The sequence below is a fragment of the Chiloscyllium plagiosum genome, unplaced genomic scaffold (genome assembly GCF_037043375.1).
Source record: "Chiloscyllium plagiosum isolate Xiang-an unplaced genomic scaffold, Cpla_swu_hap1 HiC_scaffold_24, whole genome shotgun sequence".
In the NCBI taxonomy this organism is placed as follows: Eukaryota; Metazoa; Chordata; class Chondrichthyes; order Orectolobiformes; family Hemiscylliidae; genus Chiloscyllium; species Chiloscyllium plagiosum.
In genome coordinates, this window is record NW_028270162.1 from 21,677,468 (window position 1) to 21,695,209 (window position 17,742).

Consider the following 17,742-nt stretch of genomic DNA (forward strand, 5'->3'; position numbering starts at 1 on the left):
AAAGTGATTGCTGGGCCTCTTACTGAGGTATTTGTATCATCGATAGTCACAGGTGAGATGCCAGAAGACTGGAGGTTGACTAACGTGGTGCCACTGTTTAAGAAAGGTGGTAAGGATAAGTCAGGAAGGTATAGACCAGTGAGCCTGATGTTGGTGGTGGGCAAGTTGTTGGAGGGAATCCTGAGGGACAAGATGTACATGCATTTGGAAAGACAGGGACGGATTAAGAATAGTCAACGTGACTTTGTGCGTGGGAAATCATGTCTCACAAACTTGATTGAGTTTTTTGAGGAAGTAAGAAAGGAGTTTGATGAGGGTAGAGTGGTAGACGTGATCTATATTGACTTCAGGAAGGTGTTCGACAAGGTTCCCCATGGGAGACGAGTTAGCAAGGTTAGATCTCATGGAATACAGGGAGAATTAGCCATTTGGATACAGAACTGGCTCAAAGAGAGAAGATAGAGGGTGGTGGTGGAGGGTTATTTTTCAGACTGGAGGCCTGTGACCGGTGGAGTGCCACAAGGATCGGTGCTGGATCCACTACTTTTTGTCATTTATATAAATGATTTAGATGTAAGCATAAGAGGTATAATTAGTAAGTTTGCAGATGACACCAAAATTGGAGGTTTAGTGGACAGCGAAGGTTACCTCAGATTACAACGGGATCTCGATCAGATGTGCCAATTGGCTGAGAAGAGGCAGGTAGTGTTTAATTTAGATAAATGCAAGGTGCTGCATTTTGGGAAAGCAAATTTTAGCAGGACTTTTACACTTAAAGTAAGGTCCTAGGGAGTGTTGCTGAACAAAGAGACCTTGGAGAGCAGGTTCATAGCTCCTTTAAAGTGGAGTCACAGGTAGATAGGATAGTGAAGAAAGCATTTGGTGTGCCTTGGTCAGAATATTGAGTCTCGGAGTTGGGAGATCATGTTGCGGCTGTACAGGACATTGGTTAGGCCACTGTTGGAATATTGCATGCAATTCTGGTCTCCTTCCTATCGGAAAGATGTTGTGAAACTTGAAAGGGTTCAGAAAAGATTTACTAGGATGTTGCCAGTGTTGGAGGATTTGAGCTACAGGGAGTGGTTGAATAGGGTAGGGATGTTTTCCCTGGAGCATCGGAGGCTGAGGGGTGACCTTATGGAGATTTATAAAATCATGAGGGACATGGATAGGATAAATAGACAAAGTCTTTTTCCTGGGGTGGGAAAGTCCAGAACTAGAGAGCATAGGTTTAGGGTGAGAGGGGAAAGATATAAAAGAGACCTAAGGGGTAACCTTTTCACACAGAGGGTGGTACATGTACAGAATGAGCTGCCAGAGGAAGTGGTGGAGGCTCATACAGTTGCGACATTTAAAAGGATTTGTATATGAATAGGAAGAGTTTGGTGGAATATGGGCCGAGTGCTGGTAGGTGGGACTAGATTGGGTTGGGATATCTGGTCGGCATGGATGAGTGGACCGAACAGTCTGTTTCCATGCTATACATCTCTATGACTCTATGACTGTAAAATGTGGAGTGGCTAAAATGCATGTCAGAGGCATCTTGTGGAGAGCACTGTGATCTGTCTTCACCCGTACCTCTCATTTCTGGAGCTGATATCCTCACAGCATAATTTAAAGCAATGCCAGCTGGTGTATTTGCAAATTGTCAGGGACCATGTTCATAATCTTAAATTATTTTAAAATACAAAACCGTCACCTAAATTTATAGAGGTGTTTTATATAACATTCATTGTCTTTATTTTAAAAATTTAAACCTTTATTGCATATGTGGCAAAAACAGAAAATGCTTTTTAAGTTCTTATTTTTGGAAGTCATTAGCTAAAACATCCATCTCAGAATGTTTAATCGCATTGTTTAAATCTAAAATTACTAAATCTACCCTTGACTTGCTCTGCTCTAAGGAGAAAAAAAGTTTTCCTCATCTCCCCAATAATCTGAAGTTACCATGTCCCTCGTATCATCATAAAGGTGATTATAGGAATTTATAATGCAAAATATTGTCAGATTATACTCATAAATGTAAATTTTTTTCACATAGATTCCCATTCTCATGAGTAAATGTATTTTTCAGTGTATTGAAATTCATTATATTTCTGTCTATCTGCCCAACGCACATCTGAAATTCTGAATTCAAGTCTTGGATTGTCAGCACCAATCATACCAACCTTCAATAAAAATCAACCTTTTCACTCAGGGAATGAGAAAAATTGGAAATTAAAATCATATAAGAGTTGATTCTTCATAAATAATATAAATATATAATTATAAAATAAATTGAAGTTTTGAAATTGCAATGTATATAATCATAAAACCTAAGGGCAAATCAAACAATAGTCATTTATCACATGCTTATTGTAGGTTCATCGATTGTGATGTGTTATTCTTGTGCTGTTCTGTGCACACTCACCCGTTAACATAGCAACCACACTCCCCAAAAAAATGTCTGTCAAGTTGGCCAACTCCAACTGATCTTGAAGTACTTCCCTGAAAGCTCTCCAGAATCTGCATTTTAACTGAATAAATTGCAATGCCATTGGCCAGGTGTCTGAAGCATAAACATAGAAACACTCAACACAGAGAGTCTTCACCAACAGACAACTGTTCTTTCTCTACGACAATGATGAACAGGATTAGAAGCTCTAGAATGTCGTCTGTAGATCATAAGCCAAGTCTGTTGTACAATATTTTAATTTTATGTCCAGTGTTGATCCCATTTCTAAATACCATACAAGCAAAATGTACTAGGAATATCCAGGAGTCAAAGTGCAAGCCTTTGATGAGCTGGCTCGTTAATATTGGCAAGATTGTACCTGGATAGAACTGACAGTGTCAAGCATTTGCACATAGGAACAGTTGTTGAACTGTAATTATGCAACCCTGAGCGGTCCACATCCAACTTCTACTGGCACGGTGGCTCAGTGGTTAGCACTGCTGCTTCACAGCACCAGAGTCCCAGGTTCGATTCCAGCCTCGGGTGACTGTCTGTGTGGAGATTGTACATTTTCCCTGTGTCTGCGTGGGTTTCTTCCCACAGTCCAAAAATGTGCAGGTCAGGTAGATTGGCCGTGCTAAATTGCCCATAGTGTTAGGTGCATTAGTCCGAGGGAAATGGGTCTGGATGGGTTACTCTTCAGAGGGTTGGTGTGGACTTGTTGGGCCTAAGGGCCTGCTTCCACACTGTAGGTAATCTAATAGTACCTTTCCTGGACACGGAAAGGATTGACAGATTGATAGCTCTTTCTCGATTCTGTGGGTGGTGATGCATGGCCGTTCTTAGTTGGTGGAGCGATTTGTCTGGTTAATTCCAATAACGAATGAGACTCCCACATGCTAAATAGTTACGTGACCCCGGGGACCCCGAGCAACCACCAGTTGCTTTTCTCTGATGAGATCAGCACCTATGGTCTGGTAAGACTACGGTGATACAACACACACAAAGAGTGCTGTTTTGATGGCACAATGGTTCTGATTGGCCAACGTATTCCCATGAAGAAAGCAACGGGGACATTTAGATTCCCAGCTCCTAGGTAACAAAAAAAGGGAGGAAGTCTGAAGATATTTTTTTTATTTGCAGAAGAGAGATCTCTGCACATAGGCATATGCCAGTTCAAGCAAGGCGAAGTGAACCATGTTACAAAATACATAGATTATTTTAAATTGGTTGTTGGAGCAGCTATTATCATACTTGGGATTGTTCAGCAAGCATTGCCCTCATACATATACAGTGCAATTGCAATGTCAGTACATAGATAGCATGTCCAATCACTTCGCAGATCAAATTAAACAGTATGTTTCTTTGGTTGTTAGTAAAGGGCAGTGTGATGAATGTACTTAATGAAGTAAACTTAAAACAAAACACTGGATGTTACAGAATTCCCCTTTTGCAGCACTGGCTCATTAAAGAAAGGAGAATTCTATGAAGAATAAGGCAATAAGACCCACATGTACTGCATAGATTACACCAAATGGACCTCAGAGGTATCGAAGCAACAGTCAATTTTGTCCATGCAGTCTCTAATTAAAATGTCACACATTTTGTCCGCTCTTGAAAAAATCTGCAGTTATTTTACCTTCACTAGGTTGTTAACTGGCTCAGGACAAGACTTTTATTACAATCTTTCTATCCATGTCTTCCTCAGAGGGCTGTCGAAATTCAGTCATTGTGTATGTTCATTCTTCGATGTTAAAGACAACAAGAAATATGGGAATAAAGGTGTTTTTTTTGACTGGCACAGACTTGATGGGGTGTAGGACTTTAACCTGTTGCTATGGACCAGATTAAACCTCTTTCACATATATCAAGGAGGTAGCCTAGACCCAAACCTTTATCTTATTTAAAGGCAAGTACAAATGCTGTCCTGTAGTTGTAATTTGATTGGTTACACGACTTGGCTTTAAGCAAATTACACTTTATTCTTACTCTACAGTTAAAATACAAACAAAGAAAGAGGAATTGGTATAACTTATACTCTAATGGAAATCTTAACAGAATAACAGATTATTTAAGTACTAAACAGCAACTATTCTAACACAGTGACATGACATAAACACACACATGGTGGCAAAGATTATTCCAGTAAAATAAATTGTCTCACATGCAATCTTTCTCCAGTCCAGGAGGAAAGAACACCAAGAGAAAATACTGATAGAGAAAGAGCGAATTCCAGCTTTTTGCTCTGGCTGAGAGAAATGTAACAGCTTCCACACTCAACTTCAAAACCCCAACAACTACTGAAAGCTAAACAAAAATTCTGGTTCTGTAGAAGCCTGACTCCACCATTCATGCTGCTTCTATTGTTCCAACTTTTGGAAAAAAAACCAAAACCTCAAAAGCTGTTTACTTTATTGGTTTAGAGGAGAGAGGTCATCACCAAAGGCTCAAAAAAACTAGGACAAAATACACATCTTAAAGCCATATTGTCATAACATTGTACTGTAGACCTCAATGACTCTAATATGGTAAAATGCTGTTGAGGTGGAACACCTAGTTGAATGTGAAATAAGCTTGAAGGACTAAAGGTCTACTCATATTCCTATCTTTTATGCTCTCACCTGAGGAGGAATTCCTCCCTTAGAGCAATGCTGACCAATCTGATCAGCTGGCATGTCTGTAGTTGCAGCAGCATCATATTTAAGCAATGTCCAATGCTGGGAATGCAACCAGAACAGGAAGAATAGAAAGCTATGGAAGCTGGGCTACATTAAGTCGAAGGATTGACTGGCAGGCTGCAGCAAACGAGTAAGGAAGATGTGAGGCTGACTTTGAGAGGGCTGGGATGAGGATTAAAAAAAGGCTTTGACCTTTGTTTGGGGAGAGGGAGTTTGCCTCCAGTGGGCACAAGGGAACCCCAAATAAGATCATCCTACTTGCCCAATACTATCCCTCACACAGTAAAATGCTCTAGACTACTATCTTGGCAGGGACTTAACCTCTACCCCTGCAATTAATTGACCGCTTAAGAGCCTCAGCAGGCCAAAGAGGCCACCCAATGTGTTGATTGACATCTCCCTCTATAAAATTGGAGAAAGGTCAAATATGTGTGGGAAGGCATCAGATATGTCATACACAATGTTTTACGAGCCCCCTCTTCAGATAAACAGGCAAAGGATCATAAAAATTAAACTTAACATCTCAGCTCTATTGATAGTTCAGCCTGGGTGCTGGTATACCATGAATCCAAGGTAACTCTCAACACCATCATTTGCATGTTTCACAATCTGAAGAGATGCAGGTATGCATGTGGTAGAGGATCATTGGAGACATGTGGCTGCCCTCTTCCAGATAGGAAAGTGAAGTCTGTCCACTTAGCTTTAATATTTTTCCAGGCTCAATGATGCAAAACTGCAACTTTCTTTCAATTCCCAGTAACTTTCAATGTTGCTTATATCCCATTCCATGTCTTGAGTTGTGCCTGCAATATGTGACAAGTTCCATGATAATCTCCTTGATGAAGCAAAGCTGCCTCAGCTACAAAGATTACTCCTGAGTGAAGCTGATGTCAGAGATATATTCCTTAAGTAAATGCTGAGAATATGGACTTCTACAAAATAGCCTCTTTCTCTTCACTCTAACGGCCATAATTCCTGCTTTAGTGACTTCCTTACAGCTTCCACTAATTCTCCAACCCCAAAGCATCTAGAAATCACGCAGAAGTCAAGCAGAACCTGAACCTTAACAATTCAACTGTTAAGTTCTGCACAATGCTATTAAATGGCATTGTTGAGGGTTCTTCCTGCTGATGAGTTAATTTCTGGGCTACAGGTTTATGAAATGTTGAATGACTGAATTCGGTTCAGTTAAAAGCTTTAAAAAAAGTCTTCAAAACTTGTAGGATCCTAATTTGAATAAATTATTCTGTAAGGCAAATGTTTGGAATATTTGCTTCTACTAGCACATCTATCTTATCGAAATGTTGGGCATTGCCCTTCTGGACGTGAGCTTTCTGTCCACCTTAGTGAGAGCTTAGTTGACTATTTGGCATCTAAAAAAATGGATTCACATGGCTGAACCTATGGCCGTATAGCAAAATGGGTTTAGCACTTTTCAAAAAATATTTGGTTTCTCTAAATTTAACTGTAAATTGTCTTTTGGAGAGAGTATACGTTTAGATATCAAATTTACCCTAATGTATCTACTTCTTGCAGGTGTTGCTGATGTAATCTTCTTTGAAAAGGAGCAATGCCCATGTAAAATGCCAAAGATTAACAAGGTAACCTAGTTTAGTTGGTTTTTGAATCTTATTTTAAGATTACATAACTCTGATCCAGTGGTATTGTTAATTTTGGAATTCTTTCAAAATTTGCTTTTTTCTTCAGGACAAAATAAAATGGACTATAATTACTCCAAGTATTTCAGGAAGTGGAAACAGGATATTTAGGTAAATCATGAAAGTAGAATTTAATCTTTCCTTGACAGTTCTTTGGCAAATTGCACCATTCTGATGCAAAGCATCACAAGAATTCATATAGCATCCATATTGTACTGAACTATCACAAGGTGGCACAGGCTTGTAATCAGACAAATGAATTAAATCCAAGACAAAGGAATAGACATTAAGAAAGGTGACTAAAAACTTGTCAAAGAGGTAAACTTTAAAGACTGCCTGATTTTATCATCCAGCATTGTATCATCAACAAATTTTGATACATTACTAGTTATCTCTTCATTTCAGTTATCAGTGAAGATGGTTGATAGCTGAGGATTAATCCTATTGCAATCTATGGTGCCCAAAACTGCGCACAATACTTCAAATGTATTCTGACCAAAGTCTTATAGGGCCTCAGAAGTATATCCCTGCTTTTATATTCAAGTCCTCTCAATTCAAATGTCATCATTGTATTTGCCTTCCTAACTACTGACTCAACCTGCAAGTTTACCTTGAGAGAATCCTGAACTAGAACTCTCAAGTCTCTTTGCACTTCAGACTTCTGAATTTTCTCCCCATTTAGAAAATAGTCTATGCTTCTACCTACCAAAATGCAGGACCTCAGACTTTCCCATGTTGTACTCATCTGCCACTTCTTTGCCCACTCTCCAAACCTGTCCAAATGCTTCTGCAGCCACCCCACCTCCTCGATGCTACCTGTCCCTCTACCTATTTTTGCATCATCTGCAAACTTAGCCAGAATGTCCTCAGTGCCTTAATCTAGATCTTTAAATGTATAAAGTGAAAATGTTCCTTTGATTCTTTCTCCATCTTTAAATTTCATTCAAGAGATTGTCAGCCGTGGAATTAGAGAAAGGTGTCTGATGTCCTGCTGCCCTCATCACAATGTTAATAGCTTGCACTTAAATTATGAAAGAGAAAGAATTTTGACTTGCAGAATACTGCAAAATGGTGCTGCAAGATACCTTGCTCCTGCAAGGTCAGGCCAAATATCTTCAACTGAGTGAAGTTTAACAGCAACTAATCCCTAGAAAGCAACTGCTGCATTCAGGAAAACGAGAATATTGGTCGGCAAAGAAAATGCATAGTTCACTTTGGGAGAATATTAAAATATACTAATCATAGGGATGATACAGCACACTGAGCCCATCATTCCTATGGCAGCTCTTTAAAAGAGCTTTTAGACTGACTGCTTTAAATTGCTTTTCGTGTCTTGCATTATTGTATGGCATTGGCTGTACAACACCCTTGGAAGTTCTTATCCCACGAAAAACTCTTTACAATTGCAATTTTCTATAAAAGGTCAAGGTGTGACATTAGATTCCCTGCTTATCCTATTGCATTAGGCAGGCAGAGCAAAGATCAGCACTCCTATCAACAGCATGAAAGCCCAGCAACAAAGGCTAGACTTAGATCATAGATCATAGAACATTTCAGCGCAGTACAGGCCATTCGGCCCTTGATGTTGCACTGACCTGTGAAACAAATCTGAACCCGATCGAACCTACACTATTCCATTTTCATTACTTCACCCCAAGATCCTAATACTCAGCATTCCATTATTAACAAAACTCATTTTTTTAATCAATGTAGTATTTATTCCTTTGAGTTTGAACCTGATGTGAGACAATATATAATTATATATCTTGCACTACCCAAACTAATTATTTAAATCGAGGGTAAATCATGGGTAGGGGAGTGGGTCTGGGTGGGTTACTCTTCAGAGAGTCAGTGTGGAGTTGTTGGGGCGTACGGCCTGTTTCCATACTATAGGGAATCTAATCTAATCCATTCGGCATACCCTGCCAACTTGAAAATGCATATTTGACCACCACATTTTGCTTCCTGTCTGTTTACCAATCTGCTATTCATGCTGCTATATTATCCTCAAACTTATGAGCCTTTAACCAGTCAATTATATTTGTTCGTGACACCTTGACAAATACCTTTTGGATATCCAGGTATGCTACATCTACTAGTTCCCTTTTATCTCCCCTTCTAGTTACATCCTCAAAAACTCAAATAAATTTGTCAAACATGATTTCCATTTTATAGAAATATGATAATTGTTCTAACCATGCTGTGCTTTTCCAAGTGTATTGTTAAAACTTTTTTAATAATAGGTTCCAAATTTTCCTAATGACTGATATTTAGCTGACTGGCTTACAATTTTCTATTTTATCTCTTCTTATTTCATGAAAAACATTGTACATTTCTCAACTTCCAATCTGATAGAACTGTTCTCAAATCTAAGAAAGTTTGGAAAGTCATAGACAGTGCATTCACTCTCTCTGTAGCCATTTATTTTAGAACCCGAGAGTGCAGGGCATCATTTCCAGGAACGTATTTGATTTTATTGTCTTAGATGTTTCCTGTACCTTCTCTTTGCTAATATTAATCCTATAATTTTTTCAATCCATTAGCCCCAGGTTAACCTTTATTTCTAGTATGAGAAAATCTAAAAATGTACCTCATATGACCAAGGAGGTCTGAAGGCTTGTTTTACTGGTGGCTAGTTCCAGCTGCCTCAGGCCTGGTCATTGTTCAAATGGAGACCTGAGACAAGCATTAGATCCCTTCTTCAAATATGCTGTGTGATCAGAACGCTAACTATTTTCCTTCTTCATATGGTAGAAGTGCACTTCTAGGAATTGTACACTTGTTTCCACTCTGTCGTGTTAGTGCCTTAGTGGGCCAGTTATCACTTGAAAATGAAATGCTGCAAAAATAACTTTATAAGCCAAAGTGACAGTCAAATCTGTGCAAGGATTATATCATTTTATTTATGAATTTTTGATTGTGAACAAAAATGGGAAAATAACTTTAAAACAAAGGACTGATCAAGGAGTTGCAACATGTGTGAAACCAAGTCACTGAAACTCATTGTGTGTGGTTTTTACACTGCTGCAATATTCAAGCAATGAGAGAAAATGTTTGTCGATGGCATGGCACTGGGATATGTGTATGTGCAGAATACAATTTGGCCAGCCACAAGTAGCAAATTGGTCAAAAATGCACAAACCAGTGTTATGGACTAGACCAAACCCCTTCAAAATATTCAGAAGATAGTCTAGACCCTAACATTTTTTTATTTTGAAGGTGAAGGTGTTATGTGCCACATGCAATTCAATCGGTCAAACTACTGGATTGAAAGCAAAACACACTTTATTCATCCATTGTAGTTAAAATAAATCAAAAAAGAAGGGAATTGGAATAACGTAACTCTATTGAAAAAAAAGACAGAAAAATAGATGCAGTAACAATTACTAATTAATCATTCCAATTTAGTAACATCCCAAAAACATACCCTTGGCAGAAGGCAAATTCAGAAAACAGATTATCTGACATGCAACATGTATTGCAGGCAGAGAAACCCCAGCTTTTGGCTATAACTGAGAGAGGACAAGAATAGTGTTCACTCCTTCCAGGCCCTAATGGCAACTGCTGAATGCTAAAACTAAAAACCCTGGCTCTGTGGGAGGGAACTTGATCACACCCATTCAGGCTGCTTCTATTGTTTCACCAAACCAAGGCCTCACGCATGCCTTCCAGGTCAAGCAGCAATCTACCTGCACTTCACTCAATCTAGTCAACTGTATTCACTGCTCACAATGTGGTCTGCTCTATATTGGGCAGACAAAATGCAACCACTTAGCAGAACAACTGTCTGTAAAAATGATCCTGAACTTCCTGTTACCTTACTTCAAAACAACATCATGTTCCCTGGGCAACATCTCTGTCTCAGGCTTGCTGCACTGCTCCAGCAAAACTCAGTGTAAGCTGAAAGAACATTTCATTTTCCTTATGGGGGCCCTGCGACCTTCAGAACAGTATCAAAGGTCAATAATTTTAGTCTGAACACCCCTTCCCCCACACTCCATATTCTCATATTCAGCATATATACCAACCATTTCCTAGCTATGATTAGTTCTGAAGAAGGGTCACTGGACCTGAAACATTAATTCTACTTTCTCTCCACAGATACTGCCAGACCTGCTGAGTTTCCCAGCAATTTCTGTTTTTGTTCCGAAAATGTTATGGTTGGCTGATTGACTATCGGAATCAGCTATGCCTGGTGTGGTGGGGGGATTGCACATACACCCATTGATAGAATTTAATGACCGAAAACAGACTGAGTAACTTGAGCCTGTGCAATTAAGTGAGAATGCAAACTGAAGAATCTGTCTTTTCACTGTTTTAATAATGAAGTCAACTTTCCTGCCTTTCGGTCATATTAGTAAGAGTTACTTATGGGCCTCAACCCCGTTCTGATTATTTCATCAGCAGGAGGGCCTGGGGCCATGTCACAGAAGAAGACTCCCAGATATGCCTGGGCTTGACTATGGTAAGACAACCTGTCCCTGTGCTCCACATCAACCAGCATCTCCCACTGTTGCCAGGCCTTCCTGATTGACCACAGTGTAAATGCCTCCATGGCTGCCTTTGTGTCTTGAGTCACAGCAATTGTCACCTATCCCAGTGATGCTGCTAGGACTGAACAACTGCCAGCTCTTTGATGGGCCAATATCTTATGAAGAGAAAATGAGGTCTGCAGATGCTGGAGATCAGAGATGGAAATGTGTTGCTGGAGAAGCGCAGCAGGTCAGGCAGCATCTTCAGGGCTAATGCCCGAAACGTCGATTCTCCTGTTCCCTAGATGCTGCCTGACCTGCTGCGCTTCTCCAGCAACACATTTCCATCAATATCTTATGAAGGCAAGATTTTACTGTTAGATTACCATCTAATTTTGCTCGGGCTCACAGAAATGGACACAGGAGATTTCCTAAAAGTTTCCTAGCCAATTCACAGACCTACAGTCACAGCCCACAAATTAAGCCATCAAGTACAGTATGCATCATGGCTTTTCTGCCAGCCAAAGATGTTGCTGCAGACACCATGAGCAAATACGCCCTTTCTCCTTTTCTCTCTTCCTGCTCCATATACATTTTGAAGTGGGATGCTGGTGGATCTCCACTCCCCCTTGCTTCAGCTTCATTTCTCTCTGCAGTGTAATGTTGTAAAGCGTATAGCAGATTACACATAATCCTTGAGTCCCTTGATGGGACATCTTATAACCTTGAAGGGCTACAATGGGTTACATTTCAAACAGATCAAGCAAATCAAGACTGGACATCCATGAGGTGCAATGGACCATCAACAGCAGCAGAGTTGTATTTAATTACAAACTGCAACCTCAACAGCTACTCTACCACTAATTACTCCAAGCCATTGGTCAACCCCAGTTAAATGAAAAGTGCTGGAGGGCAAGCCAGGAGCAGCACCAGCTATACCTAAAATTAAGGTGTCAAGCTGGTTAAGTAACAAAACAAGACTTCTTGCATGCCAAGCCATGTTAACAGTATCCAGTTGTGAATGGTAGTACACAATTAAACATCTCACAGGAGAAGGAGTATGCTGCACAAAAAAACTCATCTTCAATGATGGAAAGCCCAATACATCATTGCAGAAACAGCGCTAAAATATTTGCAAAGATATTCATCCATAAATATTAAGTGGACAAACCATCTTAGCCTCATCCTGTGACCCTAGCATCACTGGAATTCTGCCAATTTAATTCAATCCATATGATATCAAAAAATGATAAAACCACTGAACACTGCATAAATCTTCTGATCTCTGACAATATTCTAGCAATAGTACTGAAGATTTATGCTTCAAAAGTAGCTGTATCCCTTGAAAACTTATTACAATATAGGCATCTACTCTGCCAGTAGAAAATTGCACAGGTATCTGTAAAAAGCAGAACAAACCAATTCTAACAATTATCATCCCATCCCACTATTATCTGCAAAGTGATGGAAGATGTCATCAACAGCTTTATCAAGTGGCACTTACTTCATAATAAGCTGATCACAGATATTCATTTGGGTTCCCCCAGGCTCATTCTGTTCCAGACCTCATGACACCTTGGTCCTACTGGACAATAAGTTGAATTTGAGAGGAAATTGGAGTGATACCCTTTTTCATCAGAGCATCATTTGATGGAGTATGGCACCCTAACAAACCTGGAGTCAATAGGAAGCATGAGAAAAACACAGCAATGGTTGGAGTAATTCCTAGTGCAAAGGAAGATGGTTGTGGTTGTTGGAGATTAATCATCTTAGTTCCGGAACATGGCTGCAGGAGTTCCTCAGGGTAGTATCCTGGATGCAACTGTTTCATCAATGACATTCCCTTCATTATAAGCTTAGCGGTAAGATGATCGCTGATGATTGCACAATGTTCAACACCATTCTGGACTTCTCAGATCCTGGGAAGGATCTGCAGCAATTCTGGCTTTGGCTGCTCAGTGGCACGATACATTTGTAACACACAAGTACCAGACACAGCCATGTCCAACAAAATCACACACCATCCTGACTTGGAACTTAAATCACTGTTCCTTCATCGTTGCTGGATCAAAATCTTGGCATCAGCACTGTCGATGTACACAGTGCCAAGGTCAGAAATAAGGGGCCCCAGTGCTGCTCCTGATCCAGGCCACTGATCTGTCCCTATTCCTAACACAAACACAGCAAGTTCCCAAGAGAATCAGACCCCAGTTATTGTATATTGATGTACTCTCCTACCTTGGGTCTTACGTGTACCAACACCACATGGACTGCAATATTTCAAGAAGGCAACTCACCACCACCTTCTCAAGGGATTAGCAATGGGTAATAAATGATGGTGCAGCCTGCAACATTCACATTCAATGTATGAATAAAAATAAATTAATCTTGTAGTAATATAACTCCTGTTATATTTCTTCTCTAACTTGCTGGTGGTATTACTGACATGAAGTTGAGCCAGGTCTTCCGAGGATAGCCTTTGTCTTCTAGGATTCAGCTGCTGAGGCTGTGTAGTGTAGGGAAAATCTATGGGAGATGTAATTGCCATCATCTGAATTAATTATAGCAATTTCCTAAATATCTGTTACAGATATGCATCAAAATCTTCCAGTGGTTACAAACAAGCTCAGTATTAAGGGACTAGAATGCTTGTGACTCATGAACACTTCTAATTGGCCTGAGGGCACCTTTATTGTCACATGCATGTGGTCAATTGATCCCTGAACCAGTAGAATCCAATCACTGCACTGCACTAAAGTTTCATACATGGCAAAGTTGATACAAGTGGTTGTCTTGAAAAAGTAGGCATCAGAATACTGGATACACATCAACTGTGACATCTTGGAGCTGTCTCCACCAAATCCCTGGTTATATCAAGAGAAATATTTCAGGGCTATATGATCTTGATGGCCACTAACAATGCATGACCACCTGATCCCTTTGGAAGGAGAGCTTGTTCCAGAAGTCTACAGGCACATAAGCCTGAGCCTTTCCCAGACACAATTGCTCTGTTATGTTGGAGAGCTCAACCTCTGCCTGGAGAGGTCACGATAGGGGTATTGAATCCTTTGAGCTGTTTGATCTTCCCTTTAGTCCTGTGGAGCAGCATGTTGCTGCAATGAAGGCAGCTGCTTCTGCTGGTACTACTGTTGCTGTCGCTTTGCTTCTGTTGTGTTTGATCTTACTGTTCTTCCTTAGAGACACAGGCTACTGCAGCATAAGATTGCAGTGAAAGCTGACTGCAAAGAAATTACACAACAGGTGATGAAGGAGTGTCGCTCCGAAAGCTAGTGTGCTTCCAATTTAACCTGTTGGACTGTAACCTGGTGTTGTGTGATTTTTAACTTTGCAAAGAAATTAATTGGCTTGTGAGTAAGACCACATAGAACATAGAACATTACAGCGCAGTACAGGCCCTTCGGCCCTCGATGGTGCGCTGACCTGTCATACCAATCTGAAGCCCATCTAACCTACACTATTCCATGTACGTCCATATGCTTGTCCAATGACAACTTAAATGTACTTAAAGTTGGCAAATCTACCACCGTTGCAGGCAAAGCATTCCATACCCTTACTACTCTCTGAGTAAAGAAACTACCTCTGACATCTGTCCTATATCTATCACACCTCAATTTAAAGCTATGTCCCCTCGTGCTCACTGTCACCATTCTTGGAAAAAGGCTCTCCCTGTCCACCCTATCTAACCCTCTGATTATCTTATATGTCTCAATTAAGTCACCTCTCAAGCTTCTTCTCTCTAATAAAAACAGCCTCAAGTCCCTCAGTCTTTCCTCGTAAGACCTTCCCTCCATATCAGGCAACATCCTAGTAAATCTCCTCTGTACCCTTTCCAAAGCTTCTACATCCTTCTTACCAGAACTGTACACAATACTCCAAGTGCGGCCACACCAGAGTTTTGTACAGCTGTAGCATAACCTCATGCTTCCGGAACTCAATCCCTCTATTAATAAAAGCTAAAACACTGTATGCCTTCTTAACAACCTTGTCAACCTGGGTGGCAACTTCCAAGGATCTGTGTACCTGGACACCGAGATCTGTCTGCTCATCTACACTACCAGGAATCTTACCATTAGCCTAGTACTTTGCATTCCAGTTACTCCGACCAAAGTGAATCACCTCACTCTTGTCCACATTAAACTCCATTTGCCACTTCTCAGCCCAGCTTATCTATGTCTCTGTAACCTACAACATCCTTCGTCACTATCCACAGCTCCAATGACCTTAGTGCCATCTGCAAATTTACTAACCCACCCTTCTCCACCCTCATCAGGTCGTTTATAAAAATGACGAACAGCAGTGGACCCAACACCAACCCTTGCGGTACACCACTAGTAATTGGACTCCAGGATGAATATTTCCCATCAACCACCACCCTCTGTCTTCTTTCAGCAAGCCAATTACTGATCCAAACTGCTATATCTCCCACAATCCCATTCCTCTGCATTTTGTACAATAGTCTACTGTGGGGAACCTTATTGAACGCCTTGCTGAAATCCATTTACACCACATCAACCAGTTTACTCTCATCTACCTGTTTGGTCACCTTCTCAAAGAACTCAATAAGGTTTGTGAGGCACGACCTACTCTTCACAAAACCGTGCTGACTATCCATAATCAAATTATTCTTTTCTAGATGATTATAAATCATATCTCTTATAACCTTTTCCAACACTTTACCAACAACTGAAGTAAGGCTCACTGGTCTATAATTACCAGGATTGTCTCTACTCATCTTCTTGAACAGGGGAAACCACATTTGCTATCCTCCAGTCTTCTGGCACTATTCCTGTAGACAATGACGATTTAAAGATCAATGCCAAAGGCTCGGCAATCTCCTCCCTGGCTTCCCAGAGTATCCTAGGATAAATCCCATCCGGCCCAGGGGACTTATCTATTTTCAAACTCTGCAGGATTTCTAATACCTCTTCCTTGTGAACCTCAATCACACCTAGTCTAGTAGCCTATATAAATAACTGAATTTGAATTCATTGAAGCCCATTGTGGGATTTGAACCCTTGGTTTCAAATTATTTATTGATCTTCTACATTTCGAGTCAGTAACATAACCACAAGACTGCCTTACTCGCTATTCAAATGGGAGTTTTGATAGTGTTAGTAATAACAGACTAAAGTTAAAATTTATAAATTTAAATTAACAATAAATTATGTCTCCATGATCTCATCTAAATTTCTCATGACAACTAACACTTGATTCCTTGTGTCCAGTGTTACAGTGTTACTAGTTTTATTGTAAACTTCGATAATGCACATTTACAAATTGGAATCTGTGAATTACATATCTTGGGACTAGTTACATTTATATTTCATAACCTTTACAAATTGATTAATGACTTAAAAATGTAAATATTGTCAGAAACATTGAAAACATTTTATATATTATATAAATTATATTTTTATAGCAAAATAACCTTTTTTTTTTTAAAGAATCATCCTGCCAGGAAAAGGTCTTTATGAATGTGCTGCAACCAGTCTGAGATGGGTCGCAAAATCATGTACTACAATAACTTACCAATATTGTTCCTGGAGCGAATACATTTCTGATATGCAAAGGGAATGTTGGATAATTGGAAGTCCACTGTTCAATATTAATGTCCAGACGGGCAATGTTGTGGCTGTTTACCTTCCTCATTTCATTTGTGAGACAGGTACCTATAAGTATCCGCGTGGTTTTTTTTATGAATACAATCTTACTCCTTTAAAGATTTTCTTATGTCAAGACAAGAAGTGGATCCTGTCTGACTCTTCTGATGTTGCCTAATGTTGCACCTGTGCAATTTTATCAGAGGTGGCAAATTATAAAGCTCCTTTAAGAGATAGATGGAACAGGTACCCCGCTGTGCCAAATGTTCTGGGCAGAGGGTTGATTTAAATAGAGAAATCCTCATTGCTTCCTTCCAGTCTGCTGCCATCAATACATCTCCAGAGTCTTACTGGATTTTGCCCAACATGGGGACCAGTACTCCATCAGGTAGGTCCTGGTAATGTGACCCACTTGACCTGGTAATTGGCACAAACTGACTACCTGTCAGCTGAGTAGTTGCTACTACTATTGATTCACCTCCACTAAGAGCAGTTGAAATTGGGAGTAGGGTTATGATTGATCTGCTGTGTCGTCTTCTTAAACTATGCCACCAACCATTTGGCAACAAAATTGACTGCATAGAGGTAGGAAGATTCCGCCCTGTATCTTCTAACACTGTGAATTATTTCTCCAAGTTGTTAGCGTATATGTTGCAGACAAAAAGCTTGATTTTTTTGATCAGTTCATAATTTACATGACAAATTAATATAGAGTATTACAGTTTAGAGGCTTACTTTCCCTATTGTTATGAGGTATTTGTAATGATGCTGCTCCTTTAACAAGATTAGGTTGTCCTTGGTTTCTTTTTCAGAGTAGTTGTAAAGACACAGGTTCTGGCGTGTCTAGGTTTAAAGAGTTTTAGTGCCAATTTGGTTATA

General features: G+C 40.0%; 1 protein-coding gene across 1 annotated transcript in view; it reads left to right on the forward strand.

Moving 5' to 3' along the window:
- The window catches only part of LOC122562603 (uncharacterized), a 269,073-nt gene extending 252,032 nt beyond the window's left edge, over positions 1–17,041 (forward strand). Inside the window, exons 26-28 of the mRNA XM_087999793.1 lie at positions 6,649–6,713; positions 6,820–6,881; positions 16,708–17,041. Coding sequence (XP_087855919.1) covers positions 6,649–6,713; positions 6,820–6,881; positions 16,708–17,041 — 461 coding nt within the window. The remainder of the gene's footprint in view (positions 1–6,648; positions 6,714–6,819; positions 6,882–16,707) is intronic.
- Positions 17,042–17,742: the final 701 nt, after the last annotated feature.